Source organism: Mytilus edulis, chromosome 3 (genome assembly GCF_963676685.1).
Source record: "Mytilus edulis chromosome 3, xbMytEdul2.2, whole genome shotgun sequence".
In the NCBI taxonomy this organism is placed as follows: domain Eukaryota; kingdom Metazoa; phylum Mollusca; class Bivalvia; order Mytilida; family Mytilidae; genus Mytilus; species Mytilus edulis.
Window position 1 is genome coordinate 64,449,442 of NC_092346.1, and position 18,853 is coordinate 64,468,294.

General features: G+C 32.4%; 1 protein-coding gene across 1 annotated transcript in view; it reads right to left on the bottom strand.

The window, feature by feature from the left end:
• Positions 1-1,040: 1,040 nt before the first annotated feature.
• Positions 1,041-18,853, bottom strand: part of LOC139515373 (uncharacterized) — a 35,948-nt gene continuing 18,135 nt past the window's right edge. Inside the window, exons 12-19 of the mRNA XM_071304940.1 lie at positions 17,706-17,819; positions 16,442-16,549; positions 14,933-15,046; positions 11,873-11,986; positions 9,164-9,277; positions 3,876-3,994; positions 2,279-2,346; positions 1,041-1,212 (exon numbers count right to left, since the gene is read on the bottom strand). Coding sequence (XP_071161041.1) covers positions 1,041-1,212; positions 2,279-2,346; positions 3,876-3,994; positions 9,164-9,277; positions 11,873-11,986; positions 14,933-15,046; positions 16,442-16,549; positions 17,706-17,819 — 923 coding nt within the window. The remainder of the gene's footprint in view (positions 1,213-2,278; positions 2,347-3,875; positions 3,995-9,163; positions 9,278-11,872; positions 11,987-14,932; positions 15,047-16,441; positions 16,550-17,705; positions 17,820-18,853) is intronic.

Genomic DNA, 18,853 nt, shown 5'->3' on the forward strand with positions numbered 1-18,853 from the left:
TTCCGTATTAAGAAAATAGTAGTAACTATAACTATAAATCCAAACACAGCTGAACTAGCACTTATAACAGCTATCCAAAGTGTTGATAGTTTTGGTGAATCGGTTTCTGTTGAATCTAGATAAAAGATAAAATATAAACACATTTGCTTTACAGGAGTGGATATTCTATGAACTTACACGATAACATTAGTAAAGTTTACATTTTTTGTACCTTAACTTGGGTGATTATTTTTGGTTTCAATGAAACTTGTACCCTAATAAATACTTTTATTGAACATTTTTTTAATTTCATGCGTCGGAGGCTTTATTCCGAAATCCCCAAATTTCGACAGGATAAATATCACTATGCAAAATAGACAAAAAATAACAACACCACAAAACTGAATGTAGTTTACCAATTCCGATATCAAAAATTACAGGGTCACAAAAAAATAAATTGACTTGAACACTGTTTCAACTTGAAATGACTTAGGACGAATCTTAGGATACTTTCGAGAACACCACCCCTGTTTTTGGAATGATGTTATAATTCAAATTAACTTGACGGTAGTTTACCGATATTCATATAGTAAATAAAACATCCATTGAAAATGGTAAATTATTGAATTTTTGTTGTAATTTAATTTCCAAAATTTGAAAGTAGGAAAGTAAGACCACATATTTACAAACCATCGAACCATACACCTGACTGTTTGAACGTTCATGTTGCCTTTTTAACTTTTTTTATTCGAGCGTCGCTGATAAGTCTTTTGTAGACGAAACGTGCGTCTGGCTCAAATACAAAAATTTCAGTCCAGGTATATAATTTTGGTGAGTTTATTTTCAAGTCCAGTTACGACTGTGTTGTTTAGACCAAAACATTTCATTAAATCTTAAAGCTGACAAAATGTGCGCTCGACTTAAATATCAAACTATTCTTAACTTTGTTTTATTTCAATTAATAGCTATAGGGGAATCGTTTATTGGTAATTGCGGAGTTTGGCGTTGAATTAAAGAAGTCATATTCTTCAAAACACAGTACGACATTTATCTAAACCATATTACAAAATATATTGAAATGTCTTACCAATCACACTGTATGACAAAACTTGAACAGCAATTTTTCCAATGTTTATTGAAAAATTCTGTTTTGTCGGATCCAATATTTTCTTGATGTCTTCTTTGGATTCTGAGCGAGTTATTACGTCATGAATAGCAATAAGACTGCCTTTCCTGTTTAACATTAAGTAAAAATTTAATAATTTGTGACAAACATATTTTTCTAAAATAATACCGGTACCACATGTCTTTATCATAAATATATATATTTGTTGTCACAATCACTGCAATTGCTGTACCTTATTTGTCATTATCACAGTTTACTAATAAAGCATGAACTATTACATGTTGTTTCATAAATATTGCAGTGTGCACTTATGTTTTACCTTTTACTGAAAATGGTTGTGCATGTTTTTATAATACCAGATTCTATATCTGCTTCATTTCTAAAATCTTTAAACATTACTGAACACGTTTTCTACTGATTTATTCTCTAAATCAATGTTATAAGAATGGATAAAATAGTTTGTAAGTACCCAAATATCGTTTAATTCGTGTGCTCTTTTCTTTGGTACAATTTTGTTCCTTTTCTCGATATGTGACAAGTTTGATAACTGTTTTAGAAAGTAATAATATTTCAAAATAGGCTGTCCATTGTTGTCAATAACAAAAGCGTCGATTTATTCCAATTGTAGTAGCAACAATTCGTTTCCCCGAATGCGACCTACCTAATTAGACTTATCATTGGATTGTACTTACACGTGTACTTCGAATGGTGCAACATGTGAAGCAGGTAATGCTAATCCTTTCGGAGAATATGAGGTCACTCTTGGACCTTTGTTTGGTTCGTTTTGCTTAGTTTTCAGTTTTCGTCGTTGTGTTTTGTAGATTATTGTTTGTCATTTAGTCGTTAGTCGTTTTTTGACATGACAGTGTCGGTTCGTTTTGGCTTTGACTGTTATGTTCCGCCTTTATTTTGCATAAATTTCATGTATTCTAGTATTGATAACGAAAACTTGAAAAATAAGTTTAATAAAAATCTATTTTTTCAAATCTATAAATTTTTGATATATATCTGTTTACATATATGCAGATTCTACACATATCCCATTAGTATTTTTTTGTTAAAGCAGGAAGGAAAAGATAAAAAAAACAACAGTTCATTAATATTCCAAAATAAAAGCAAATTCAAGAACAAAATTCCACTCATTGAATGAACGAAATCTGAAAATTTACTTACGCAATTGAGTACAGAGTAATTTTTATGAAAACATTCTTGATAGATGAGTGACTGTAATACTGTAACAGCTGGAATAAAGAAGACAGTATTTGCTTAAAGTATTTATCTACAACTCAAATAACCATGTGACATATATTTTCTTTAAAATAGATTATCATCAATACAAGAAACGACTTATCTTTTATATGAAAGGGAGGCCGAATTTATTGTTTTTTTCTCACAAAACTTCAATGATATCCTTCAACTCATACAACCGACCATTAACAAGCTTAGCTTGGAAATGCAATTTCTTAAAACAGGAGTTTTAATCCAAAGGTATGGATCAGTGTCTATGAAATCGTAGTCATTTCGGGGAAAATTTGTTTCCAGCCAATATATTCTGAGTATTTGTTAAATTTTCATCAACATTCGGTTAAAATGGGCCTTGGCCTTGAGAGACGAAAGATACCATGTCTCATTCAAACTCATAGATAAAAAAAAACACCTGACAACTCCATGCTAAAAAAGACGTAGACAATAAGACAAACAATAGAAAACAAAGCACAAAATTAAAAACTAAAGACAAAGCAACACGAACCCCACAAAAACTGGCATACATAAAATCTACATTTCATTATATAGACAAACACTTACAAAAACACATGTAATTGAATACTTTGAGAATAATTTAGTTGTCCGTTGTTTCCCTCGGTTTTAGTTTGTTACCCCGATTTTGTTTTTTGTCCATGGATTTATGAGTTTTGAACAGCGGTATACTACTGTTGCCTTTATTAGTTCACATGTCAGATTTTTTTCGAGAACATTCTTTTTTTTTTCGAGAAGGCGTCTAGGGTTAATCGAGTAAACACCAATATTTGTATTGGTTAAATTGCATTCACATAAGACAGAAAATTTAAAAGATCCGGATGAAATACTTTTCCAAACACCAAGAATAAAAATTGAATACTAGTAGATTCGAATAAAATATTTTCAAAAAACATCAAGAGGTGGGTTAAAGAAACCCAAAACTTTTCAATAGTTATTGAAACATGTTAGTAAATCAGAGGAAAACTAGGAACAATTTGAAAGTAAGCCCCATTATAACGACTAATAAAAAGTTTGGTGTCAATATGCTAATGGTTTCAGAGACGACTTTTGTTAAAAGGTAGTCTGAAGAAAGACAACACACGATAAAAGATCATACCATTAATGTTGACATGCGAGGTACTAAATAAATAAATTCAAATATATATATATGCAACTTTTGTTTGAGCCTCAGCGTCTTTTCCGCAAGTTTATATTTTTCGTTTTTGTATTTAATTAATAATTAAGATGCATTTTGATACTTCTGGTGATCCATTTATTTGGCAATCGACAATGCAGTCAGCAGGGTTTAATAACATCCGTTGTTCGACCTGCACGTCAAATGCGTTTTATTAAAAAAAAATTTGTCACTTTTTTTGTCTTTTGAAAAAAAATATTTGTGCTGTATTTAGACACCTCTACCAATACAATTGTTTTGCATGCATACGGGGAAAAAATTGGTTTTTTTTTTATCCAACACATTCATAGGTTTAAACGTTGTTTTCAATTTAGGCTTGTTTACAAATAACCTTACCCCTGTGAAAGTATCGTTGAACAGCTTTTTGTATGTTGCGGTTGTCGTGTTTGTCAAATCCATTGTGACTTTGTAATTAAGGCGCAAATTTATTCTCTCTGTAAACTGCTTTTCCTGTCCTTTCAAATGAAAATATAAACCAAAATAGTGTATAGTCTCCATTACTTGTAAAAAATATGATTTGTCTTCAATTGGGCTTTTAAGATGCCTTTAACATAGTGAATATTTAGTTTTCAGGGAGAGAGAGAGAAGGGGGAATGATGTTAAAATTCTCCTAGCCGCAAACCTAATTAAATCATCAAAGAGCAAATAAAATTGCCTTTATAAGATGCAAATATATGCGACTTTTTTATAACTATATGTTAAGAGCAGAAAATGTATCTCAAAGATCTGATATACAAAAAAGAGGTTATTAAAATGATATATAAATGTAATACTTCAGGTTGCATTCTTGTAATTGACTGCTCCATAGGCTTACATGCAAAACAGCTGATCTTTGAAAATAAAAAAATAAAAAATGCTACATAGAAAAAAAAATCATGTTCATATCATGTATATACTACTGTGAAATTGTGATTTAATCGAATAAAAGTGGGTCATGCCACGAAGAATAAAAAGTTACGTAAACCCGAAGTCAAAACATTTTTTTTCTTCTTTCTGTTTGCTGTTTTTACTAGGCCGCACCACTTCCAGTAAACATGATATCCTTCCACTTTCCTGGATTGATATCCCCCCAAAAATGCAAGATTTTTTCAAAGTCTATGTATATGTTTCAATTCAGCATAAACCTATAATCAAACAGAAAAAAATGAGTTCAGAATTTTTTTAGAAAAAAAAAGCACTATTTTGTTTCCCTCCATGTTTTGACATGCACCGGAAACTGGAGTTGTAATACAAGAATGGTACCTTCAAAGGGATAACAAGTAAGGGATAACAGTTGTTTAGCCCAGTCATGCTTACTTACCCAAATATTAACGTGTTGTTGTGATATAAAATATTAAGGTTAAGGGTTAGCAAATGGTTGTCAGGTACCAGGCTTATAAATTGATATACCAGACGTGCGTTTAGTCTTCATACGACTAATCAGTGACGCTCAGATCAAAAAAGTTAGAAAGTCCAAAAAAAGGTACAAAGTTGAAACGCAGTGTGGGCCAAAATTGATAACAAATGTGCGAAATACGGCTTAGGTAATCTATTCCTGGGATAAATAAATTCTAAGTATTTCGAATAATTCATACTTTTTCAAACAGTAAATTAATAATAATCAAAGCGCTGTAAGCGCTGAGGGCAGTTAACTAAAAACCAAGGCAACCGTAATTATGAAAACTGTGACAATGTTGCCTCAACATTAAACATTCATATATAGTACATTCATGTTTATCTAATGATTTATTTATTAAGGCAAATAATTTATATGTTGTCAAGGTTTCAAAAGCAATGCATATATCAATGTATATTTTTTTATGGTGAGTCTGCAGTGGTACAAGTTCCCAATGATTGCAGTTGTTCTACTTGGTAGTTAACCTTGGTTTTATTTGACTGCTAGAAGTTCAATTGGACTTAGTATGAACATGTAATAGTATGAATGGACTGGTTTCCCTGGAAAGAAAACTGAGTTTGTGTTCTATAGTACAAAAGTTATGAGACACGAATCAGACAAATGTTCACTACAACGTACAGTGATCAAAGGTGAGGTCTGACTGACCTGCCCATAGTAAATGTAAATGATTTGTTATTTTGTCCCATACATATGAATATATATAATTTAGGGGTGGGGATCTCAACGGTTTTCAAGTTCTCAAACAGGTAGGGGTAGACAGAGGATTTAGGGGGCAGGGGCCCGCCCCCCCTCCTTTCGGGAAAAAAAATGGTTGCTTATATAGGGAATTACTGGAGCGGGCCCCACTTAGGTCGGTCAGTTGGCCCCACTTATGAAAATTTCTGGATCCGCCACTGGGGGTATGGTGACCCTAGGGACTTCCCCTACATTTTATTTTATTTGTTATATTGTCCCATACATGAGTATATATGGTTTAGGGGTAAGGATCTTAACCATTTCCAAGTTCTCAAACAGGAGGGTGAACAGTGACCTCAGGGACTCCCCCTATCTTTTATTTGAATTGTTATATTGTCCCGTACATGAATATATATGGTTTAAAAGGGATGGGGATCTCATTGGTTTCCAAATTCTCAAACAGGAGGGGTAGGGTGACCCCAGGGACTCCACCTATATTTCATTTAATTAGTTATATTGGCCCATACATGAATATATATTGTTTTGGTGTGGGGATCTCGACCGTTTCCAAGTTCTCAAACAGGAGGGTTGGGGTGACCACAGGAACTACCCTTCTATTTCATTTGATTTGTTATATTGTCCCATACATGAGTATATATGGTTTAGGGGTAAGGATCTTGACCATTTCCAAGTTCTCAAACAGGAGGGTGAACAGTGACCTCAGGGACTCCCCCTATCTTTCATTTGAATTGTTATATTGTCCCGTACATGAATATATATGGTTAAGGGGTGGCGATCTCAACGGGTTTCAAATTCTCAAACAAGAGGAGTTGGGGTGACCCAAGGGACTCCCCCTATATTTCGTCTGATTTGTTATATTGTCCCATACATGAATATATATGGTTTAGGAGTGGGGATCTTGACCATTTTTAAATTCTAAAAACAGGAGGAGTGGGGTGACCCCCAGCGATTCTTCCTATATTTCATTTGATTTTTCATATTGTCACAAACATGAATATATATGGTAAAGGGGTGTGGATCTCGACCGTTCCCAAGTTCTCAAACAGGAGGGGGTGGGGTAACTCCAGGGACTTCCCCTATATTTCATTTTTTATTTATTATATTGTCCTATCCTTGAATATATGCAGGGGTTGATTCAGACGGGGGGAGGGTTGCTGGCTTGCACATCCCTTAAATTTGCAAAGCATGGGTCGTTCTCAGCTTAATAAAGAATGTTCCGATAATTTTACCTCAATTTTTTTTTAGCCTCGCTCTGCTCAGCAAAATTTAAGTTTGCGCCCCTCCTAACCTTATATCCTGGATCTGCCCCTCATATGGTTTAGGGGTGGGGAGCTTGACCGTTTCCAAGTTATCAAACAGGAGGGGGTAGAGTGGCCCAAAGAATGCCACCTATATATCATATGATTTACTTACATTAAGGTATATATAATATAGTTGCATTATTTGTGAAAATAAAGAAAGAAACTTTCAGCTACTTTAATTGACCCTTCAAAATTGAGAAAAACAAATAACCCTTCGAAATTGCAGTAGTATGTTTACACTTTAAAAGCATCTCGCATGCATTATCATCATTTATCATTTATAAAGAAAATTTAGACTGTGACCATGAACACGTATATTGTTAGATATACTGTTCCCAGCTGTCACTTTGTATTGGATTTTTAAATTAAAATTTGTCAAAAAGTAATTTTGAGTTTCTGAATAAAATATTTTTCTGCGTTTTCTTTCTTTTACATATATCTTTTGGTTTACAATTCTAGTGTATATAGTCATTTACCATGCATAGATGTATTTTTTCACCTGCTTGGATTTATTTTGTAAATGATCGCCAAACCCGGAATTACCCTTATCCGCTTCCGGAATCGGATCCGATGTTGTAAAATTTTGTCTTCAAGGCCGCCATTGTTATGTGTTTACAATGTTGTTTTTGTCAATCAGATACGGTCCATCAGATACGATTTTACTCGAATTTATACAATATTTGTCGGCGATATTCTGTATAAAGCTATCGGTTGAACAAAATGAATATCGCTGTCACGACTAATAATGATAAAAACAAGTTTTTAGCTCGTTTAATTGGAGACTTTGGTGAACATGGTGGAAGGTGACTACGTCGGGCGTAGCTAGAAACCAACTATCCTATTCGAAATTCCGCTTGCAAAAGTGGAAGGTCGCGGACCTCGGACCACCGCTAATTTGCACACCTGCCTCCAAATTGAAAAGCTACGAAAATTTCTTTTTCTAATTTGAAATTGCCGCCAACAGCATGAACAGTTGAACTTATTATATAATAGACTACTGACGTAGTTGTACTACGTATGGATGACAAACAATATTCCTACGACTTTTGTCATTTGGGAAATCTAAACTACTTGTCTTAAGAGATTTTCGGCGATTAAATATTTCATACAATTGTTCTTTGACATCTTAGCTAAAAGCACAAGTCATAATGAACTACACAAGGATTCTTAATAAGCACTTCTTCCTATGTGTAACTTTAAAACTTTTGGATAAATCGACGATCATTTAAGGTTTTTCTGGTCATATTTTTTGTAATCCAGAATAAAAAGTATTAAAAAAGTGTTCAATTAGTTATATATAACATAGTAGCGAGCTAGATAATAACAATGGCAAGTATTTCAGCATTTATTGGGTAGAACACAAAATCTAGGGTGCTTGCATAATGCAGCTTAACTGCATAAAAAAATGACCATATAATTGATATTCATGTCAACACTGAAGTGCTGACTACTGGGCTAGTGATAACCGCGGGGACTAAACATCCACCAGCAGTGGCATCAACCCAGTGGATTTACATAGTTATCAAAGGTACCAGTTTTATAATTTAATACGCCAGACGCACGTTTCGTCTTCATAAGACTCATCATTGACGCTCAGGTCGACCCAGTGTTATTGATGTGATACAAGTATATACATCTTCATTAAAAGATGACATTACACAATTTCATGCCAGATATAGGTATTAAAGAGGGACGAATGATACTATAGGGACATTCAAACTCATATGTCGAAAACAGATAAGGTCATGGCTAGAAAAAAGAAAAAAAAACAAAGACCAGTAGACAAAGAAGAAAATAACAAACAAGGGGGAAAATGCATGTCGTATTTAAAAAATATAGAATCAGAACTATGTGCATATTTGTATAATGTATAAAAGAGGGACGAAAGATACCAGAGTGACAGTCAAACTCATAAGTCGAAAATAAACTGACTAAATGTGGTATTAAAGATAATAGAACTTTTTATCAGCAAAATGATACAATGTCGAATTTGCTATTTTTAAAAAAAACTATATTTTATTGAAAATTGTCATAAATAAAAGCAACAGTAGTTTATTGTTGTTTGATAGTCGGAAATAGATTAAGCTAAAACAAATCCGGGTCACAAACTAAAACCCAGGGAAGCACATCAATTATAAGAGAGAAACAACAGAACAACAGAAACTCTAAACTGTAACAAAAACAAAACCTAAAATTCATAGAAACAGACTATTAGTTAGTAACCAGGATACCTTTTGTAGAATGAACAGTTGTAGCTGTTTTTGTTGATAAGACACTTGCACTGTTAGTCTTAGATGAGGCAATATCTTTCCCATGACTGAAAATCCCATTTGATGTAACAGAATCTAAAATAGATTTGTAAATACATTTAAAATAAAAGATTCAGTTATAAACTGTTAAATAACATTTCAAACATGGATAACATAATTAAATTGTACACACTTACGTTTATTTAAAAATAAATACACGTCCAAAGACTTAAATAACAAGAAAGGGTCGATCGAGTTTTAATATCCAGAGAGCATATTGATTATAATAATGCTTGACAAGCTGTCTTAATGACAAAATGCACCTCAAAATAAAAAGGGTCGATCGAGTTTTAATATCCAGAGAGCATATTGATTATAATAATGCTTGACAAGCTGTCTTAATGACAAAATGCACCTCAAAATAAGATAAATCTACGACAAAAGGCTGAAATATCTGGCCCCGACAAGCATTCTAGCCGGAGCAATCAATGATTCGACATTAGAATCAATGAGAACAATAATATTGACAATATCAAAATGATTTAGCTGTATATCAGCAGCAAGAAAATTCAGAGAGAATTTTTTTTTCCTTCAAAATACTCTTTTTTTTTTTGCTGGTGTGTTTTGTATATGAAACTTTTTGTGTATCTTGAGTTCTTATAACGTGATTCTGTACCTTAAAAAGTAAAATCACAAAAATACTGAACTTAGAGGAAAATCAATTCTGAAAGTCCATAACCACATGGCAAAATCAAATAACAAAACGCATCAAAAACGAATGGACAAAAACTGTCATATTCCTGACTTGGTACAGGCATTTTCAATTGTAGAAAATGGTGGATTAAACCTGGTGTTATAGCGCTAAACCTCTCACTTTGATGACAGTCTCATCAAATTCCGTTATATTTACATTGATGCGTTAACTAAACAGACACAATAAATAAAATAGTCAAAATATGGGTACATCAGTCATCATCGTATAACAATTTTAAAAGGAACAATTTAAAAGGACACAAAAACATCTATCTACAAACGCATTCATTGATTTGTGTGTCTGACGTCAGAAAATTTTATAAGTCACATAGATTTGTCGTTCAATGTGCATACAAACAATTTTAAAATTTACATCGGCAATGTTAGCATATAGGGTTAAAATATCAAAAGTATGTAAGAATAAATTTCAGAAATAGACCGAGATTGAAAATAGTCCAAAAGTTATATATAAAATTTATAAGAATCCACAAATAGTTAATTCCACTACGCGATTGAATGATTTTGACGTTTATGGTTCAACTTATTTTGTAATTCATAATAGAAATATATCATAATGACATAAAATAGAACAATATCATACTGACGGGATCTTTTAAAGTACAAAAATGAAAGACAATACAAACACATTGACGAGATGTATAAGTACCGAGCAACGTCAAACGGATATCACATGGAACCATTTAACAGGAAAATTTATATTAATAATAGAACAAAGACAAATGAAAGAACTATAAAACACGTTGTTAAGATGATAAACAGCATCAATACTCAGAATCTATACATCAAGACCATCGTGTATTATTTGTGAAGTTGATACGGAATATTTATCGACAAGGTCTTGATACCTTCCTATGAACTTTTTTTAAAAGATCCCGTCATTATGTTATTGAGATATTATCAATTTGAAAATACTTTGAACGACATACGACAAAGTCATGTTACTCGCGTAATGGTATTAACTATATGTTGATTCTTAAATCATCAAAGAGCAAATAAAATTGCCTTTATAAGATGCAAATATATGCGACTTTTTTTATTGCGTAGAACACAAATCTAGGGTGCTCGCATAATGCAGCTTAACTGCATAAAAAAATGACCATATAATTGATATTCATGTCAACACTGAAGTGCTGACTACTGGGCTAGTGATAACCGAGGGGACTAAACGTCCACCAGCAGTGGCATCAACCCAGTGGATTTACATAGTTATCAAAGGTACCAGTTTTATAATTTAATACGCCAGACGCACGTTTCGTCTTCATAAGACTCATCATTGACGCTCAGGTCGACCCAGTGTTATTGATGTGATACAAGTATATACATCTTCATTAAAAGATGACATTACACAATTTCATGCCAGATATTGGTATTAAAGAGGGACGAATGATACTATAGGGACAATCAAACTCATATGTCGAAAACAGATAAGGCCATGGCTAGAAAAAAGAAAAACAACCAAAGACCAGTAGACAAAGAAGAAAATAACAAACAAGGGGGAAAATGCATGTCGTATTTAAAAAATATAGAATCAGAACTATGTGCATATTTGTATAATGTATAAAAGAGGGACGAAAGATACCAGAGTGACAGTCAAACTCATAAGTCGAAAATAAACTGACTAAATGTGGTATTAAAGATAATAGAACTTTTTATCAGCAAAATGATACAATGTCGAATTTGCTATTTTAAAAAAAACTATATTTTATTGAAAATTGTCATAAATAAAAGCAACAGTAGTTTATTGCTGTTTGATAGTCGGAAATAGATTAAGCTAAAACAAATCCGGGTCACAAACTAAAACCGAGGGAAGCACATCAATTATAAGAGAGAAACAACAGAACAACAGAAACTCTAAACTGTAACAAAAACAAAACCCAAAATTCATAGAAACAGACTATTGGTTAGTAACCAGGATACCTTTTGTAGAATGAACAGTTGTAGCTGTTTTTGTTGATAAGACACTTGCACTGTTAGTCTTAGATGAGGCAATATCTTTCCCATGACTGAAAATCCCATTTGATGTCACAGAATCTAAAATAGATTTGTAAATACATTTAAAATAAAAGATTCAGTTATAAACTGTTAAGTAACATTTCAAACATGGATAACATAATTAAATTGTACACACTTCCGTTTATTTAAAAATAAATACACGTCCAAAGACTTAAATAACAAGAAAGGGTCGATCGAGTTTTAATATCCAGAGAGCATATTGATTATAATAATGCTTGACAAGCTGTCTTAATGACAAAATGCACCTCAAAATAAGATAAATCTACGACAAAAGGCTGAAATATCTTGCCCCGACAAGCATTCTAGCCGGAGCAATCAATGATTCGACATTAGAATCAATGAGAACAATAATATTGACAATATCAAAATGATTTAGCTGTATATCAGCAGCAAGAAAATTCAGAGAGAATTTTTTTTCCTTCAAAATACTCTTTTTTTTTTTGCTGGTGTGTTTTGTATATGAAACTTTTTGTGTATCTTGAGTTCTTATAACGTGATTCTGTACTTTAAAAAGTAAAATCACAAAAATACTGAACTTAGAGGAAAATCAATTCTGAAAGTCCATAACCACATGGCAAAATCAAATAACAAAACGCATCAAAAACGAATGGACAAAAACTGTCATATTCCTGACTTGGTACAGGCATTTTCAATTGTAGAAAATGGTGGATTAAACCTGGTGTTATAGCGCTAAACCTCTCACTTTGATGACAGTCTCATCAAATTCCGTTATATTTACATTGATGCGTTAACTAAACAGACACAATAAATAAAATAGTCAAAATATGGGTACATCAGTCATCATCGTATAACAATTTTAAAAGGAACAATTTAAAAGGACACAAAAACATCTATCTACAAACGCATTCATTGATTTGTGTGTCTGACGTCAGAAAATTTTATACGTCACATAGATTTGTCGTTCAATGTGCATACAAACAATTTTAAAATTTACATCGGCAATGTTAGCATATAGGGTTAAAATATCAAAAGTATGTAAGAATAAATTTCAGAAATAGACCGAGATTGAAAATAGTCCAAAAGTTATATATAGAATTTATAAGAATCCACAAATAGTTAATTGCACTACGCGATTGAATGATTTTGACGTTTATGGTTCAACTTATTTTGTAATTCATAATAGAAATATATCATAATGACATAAAATAGAACAATATCATACTGACGGGATCTTTTAAAGTACAAAAATGAAAGACAATACAAACACATTGACGAGATGTATAAGTACCGAGCAACGTCAAACGGATATCACATGGAACCATTTAACAGGAAAATTTATATTAATAATAGAACAAAGACAAATGAAAGAACTATAAAACACGTTTTTAAGATGATAAACAGCATCAATACTCAGAATCTATACATCAAGACCATCGTGTATTATTTGTGAAGTTGATATTTATCGACAAGGTCTTGATACCTTCCGATGAACTTTTTTAAAAGATCCCGTCATTATGTTATTGAGATATTATCAATTTGAAAATACTTTGAACGACAAACGACAAAGTCATGTTACTCGCGTAATGGTATTAACCATATGTGATTCTTAAATATTCTAAAGAACTTCTAAACAATTTAAAATATCGATTTATTTCTGAAATTAATTCTAACATAACTTTTGATTTTTTAAACCTGTATACCATCATTCCCAATGTGAAATTATAATTGTTTTGAATAAACATTGAACGACAAAATTTCTTCCTATGTGACGTTTACAATTTTTTTACGTCAGACACTCGAAGCAATGATTTTTTTTTTTAATTTGATAGATTTTTTTGTGCTTTTTTGTAAATTATTATTTGTTTTGGGATTGTGACTGCTGTACTCATGTTTTGACTTTTGTTTGTTAAGACTGTTTTGTTCACGCATCGTTGTAAATATAACGGAATTTGATTCGACTGTCATATAAGTTAGAGGTTTAGCGCTATAAAACCAGGTTCAATCCACCATTTTCTACATTTGAAAATGCCTGTACCAAGTCAGGAATATGACAGTTGTTGTCCATTTGTTTGATGAGTTTTGTCATTTGATTAGGGACTTTACGATTGAATTTTCATCGGAGTTCAGTATTTTTGTGATTGAAAGTTTTGCATATGCGTGATTAAGATTTTAAGGTTTAAGTATTCTTTCATCGAAAATTCGATATTTTGATATAATTGAACATGAAAAAAATCCGATTGTTCGTATATCGTAAAACATTGTCCTTTTCAATGAATTACTTCGTCCGTTCAATAACCATCTTAAAGTTTCTGGAGACGGTTCCTCAAAAACAGATGCAATGCTCGTCCCTTACTCTTTCGGTGAAACAAACAGATACCTCAGTAGTGGGTAATCTAGTGACAAAAAATCATCGCATTTGCAACAAATGACACACTTGATACACTTTTAGTGTTCAAAACCTCAATAAGCTTTTCGACTTGCTGTATACTCCACATGTTTATGACAGCTCTCTGAATATTTGATGCCAAACCATTAAGTTCAAGGAAAAATATTAAGTCCCTTGATATTTTTAAATATCTTGACTGAATTGAAACGTGTCACAAATAAAGGCAACAGTAGTGTATTGCTGTTCAAAAGTCATAAATCTATTAGGCGAAAACTAATACCGCGGGACAAACATCAATTATAAGAGGAAAACAACGGAGCAACAGAACACTAAACTCGACAAGAGAAAACGTCAACATACATAGAAACGAACTATTTGGTAACAACTGCTATTTTACTGACATTGATACATAGCTATTACGAAAAAATTGTTGTTTGAACCTGGTTTTATTAAGCACTTCCTACTATAATTAAGCTGTACCATTATACAATGGATACATGTTATATGTGTCAAGGTTGTATTTAAGGATTATATACATTATAGAATTTTCCCCAGTAAGGTAATACATTGTCGAATTTGATTTGTTTTGAATATCTTATATTGATACTTGGTCATACCTTTTGTAGAAACAACGATTGTAGATGTTTGTGTTGTAAGGACTCCCGCGCTGTAAGTCTTAGATGAAGCAATAACGTTTCCGGTATTTAAACCACCGTACGATGGCACTGAATCTTAATAGATTTGTTAAAATATCTTAAATAGAGGGTTTTGTTATAAAATGTAATAACAATTTTCATACATCACCTTTACTTTAGATTGAGAACAAAGGACTTTTTGTATTTATTGTAATTATCCTAAACATGCAAAAACTAAAATATAGTGTTAATCCTTCTTTTAAGGTTTTGAGGGTCTATAGACGTTTCTGTTATGACTAATGGTACTTGCTAACATCAATTCACCACATGCAATATGCAAACAATCCACTATTTTGAGATATGAAAACAAACTAAAATTGGATACACCTTCGTATCAATTACAAAAAATAAACTTCAAAAGCAAAATTAAATTTTTGTAAATTGTGGGCATATTTAAAGGGTGCATGCATAAAGATTAATGAAAAACTGTTTTGCTAACAAAGACAAAGAGATGATAAAACTACATTAAAATGCTAACCATGTTCCGTCTCAGAAAAAACCCCATACAAAATATGTTTAATCAATGATTTGGCATTTGCATCAATAGTCAAAGTTCTACGTTTGTCGAGGAAATATGCAAACACCAATTATAGGGATTTGACAATAGGAAATAGATATAGCAGTATAAAAACACCAAAAAGCTCAACGAAAAAAATGTCTCCTTCAAAGAATGCTGAGCATATGTGAAAATGTGACAACTTTTGGACATGCTTTTCATGACAATAATGTGCTACTTTGGTATAATTTTACATTAAAAAACAAATGCATTATTCGTCGCAATTATAAACCGTGAAACAAGTAACAGAGAGTTGTCCATTTTATATTTATATTTATTGATACCTTTTGTAGAGGCAACAGTTGCAGCTGCTACCGTTGTAAAGGCAGATGAACTGTTTGTTGTTGATAAAACTTTTCCGGAATATAAACTCACACTAGATATTATTGAATCTGAAGTATATAGATCAAGTCGTAAATGTTTTGATCAGTTATATAATGTTATGTTGATTTTTTTTATACATGCTTGATAACTTAATTGCAATAATCTCAAACACTAAAACACAGAAAAATAACATATGACATAAAAAAAAAACCTGTTTAGCCTTTAATGATTCTTTAGAAATTTCTATTATGACGAACATTACTTGCTGACTGTTTTATTTGCTTCGTATTAAAGGTCTCATTGTGACTATGAGATGAAGAACAGCTATAAAAGCGCTGTTCCTTTGCTTTTTGTATGTTTTTTTTTTTTATTTTGCTGTGCATGAACTTATTATGTGTCATTGATATTCTTTGCTTTCCTATTATAACCACAAAAGTGGTGAATTTTCTTCCAATGCCTATTTTAAGATAAAGCAATTACATAATTATATGCATATGTGTAAAATAATGTGGTATTCAAGAATTACATATTATATTTATATATATTCAGACCTTTTGTAGAGGCAACAGTTGCAGCTGCTGGCGTTGTAAAGACAGATGCACTGTATGTAGTGGATAAAGTTGTTCCGGGATTTGAACTCCCACTTAATAGCATTGAATCTGAAATATATCGATCAAGTCCAAAATATATTGATCAGTTATATCAACAGTGAATGACATCGAGGACATTGCGTCATACAGATTAGGGGTTTAGTAAAGCCTTTGCAACAGTGAATTATATCGATGACGTGTAGTCGTATAGATTGGAAGTGTGATAATGCATTCGCAACCGCGACTGATATCGATATCATCACGAATAGCTGATACATAGAGAATAATACATGGCAAAATCCGTATCATATGTCGTATCATCCCGAGACATCAATATCAGCCCAAGGGCCTTTAGGCCCGAGGGATGATATTGGTCGAGGGTGATACGGGTTACCTTACAATTTGCTTGCTGTTGTTTTAAAAAATATTTTGTTTATTATTGCATTAATTTGTGTGTTTTGTATTTTTCATAGTTGCATTCAGTGTGCCAAAAAATATGAAAACTTGACGTTCGTGACGTCACATAGGTAGGGGTGTGATAAAGGGTATGCGATAAAGGGTAGGGGTGTGATAAAGGGTATGCGATAAAGGGTGCGCATCAAAGTTGCGCGATATGGAATAAACAGCAGGCTATTTATCACATATGCAAAACTACTGTATTTACTACTAAACATATGATAAAGCACGATTGTCGTTGACTGTATAGCACAAACAATTAATTATAGTACAAAATGAATAACGATATTTGCCTTTATCCTGTATTTAGTACTAAATACAGCAATTTGATATATCTAATAAAGGGTCTTTTAAACAGTCTGTATCACATACCCTGTATCGCATATCTAAACCCGTATCGCATACCCCACATTGCATAGCTAAACCCGTATCGCATAGCTAAATCTGTATCGCATACAGGCGTGACGTCATATACTGAATGACGTCAAAGATTGACAAAGGACTTCCAGTTGATGTATTTTCTAGCACGATACGAAATAAAACATGATTTCGTTAGAATTTCTGTAAAAAAATCTTGCAAAAGAAAATGCGTCATTAATGACACTGATTCGACTATAAATTTTCATTTTGTAAATGATCATAAGACCTATTCTATCTTTTCTATTTTTTGGGTTTAAAATTTCATGCACATGCATTTGTGTTAACTTTGGTGTTATAGAACATATGTTATAACAGTAAGATTTAATCTTATATCGATACTAGGTAATACCTTTTGTAGAAACAACAGTTGTATTTGTTTGTGTAGTTAAGACAGCTGCACTGTTAGTTGTTGATGATGAAATACCTTTTTCCGTATTTAAAATCCCGCTTGTTGTCGTTGAATCTGAAATATATTGATTAATTAATTTGAAATATAATGTTCAGTTATACAATGACATATTGTTTTTAATACATTTACTTAAGAATTGATATAAAGGAAATGTTTGTCTTCGTTCTTATTGTCATAAGAATAAACAAACTAGGTGTTTTAAAGCGACACGAATGACCCCGTCTCAAAAAGTTGATATTTCCAACACCAAATTTGCCCAGTTTGAATGTTCTCATATCAATTGATTTATCAAATGTATGAACTACATATACTTTCTGTGCAGGAGCTGAAGCCTTGTGGTCATTTTCAAATCGAATTGTAATACTCAGTGTAGAATCTTTTTGTATGACACGAGCAGCGCCATACCCTATAGGTCCAATGATGTCATTCTGGACCCAAAATAATTCAAATAAACATTATGTCGATTAAAAAAATAATACTTTTGACACTTGGAACTATGCCCATAGTTTTCATACTATTTAATAAAGAATAATGCTCATTCATATTATATTTTAAACATCGTATCTACCCACCCCCCAAAAAAATTTAAAAAAATAAAATAAAAATAAACTAGATGTGTCAAAGCGACAAAAATGGCCCCGTCCCAATAAGTTGAAAAATCTGCAATTTCAATAACACATGTGGACACAAACATTATGGTAGTCTCACAAATCAAAAATCGGTTCTTAATCTGGAGGCGTCTAGAAAAAAAGTCCGTATAACTGTGATTTTCAACAATTTTTAAAGTTGTAAACCCTTTATTTTGGCAAATATTAGCGGAGAGGAACGAAACTTGATCTGTAACTCATCATGGTTAGCTCACATACCAAAAATCAGCCCAATATCTGACATTAGGAAAAAAAGTCCGTATGACTGTGATTTTCTAAAATTGAACAAAGTCCAAAGCCCGAAATTACAGCATAAATTAGCGGAGCGGAACGAAACTTAAACTTGATCTGTAACTCATCATGGGTACCTCACATACCACAAAGCAGCTCAATATCTGAAAGAGTTTAGAAAAAAGTCCGTATAACTGTGATTTTCAACTA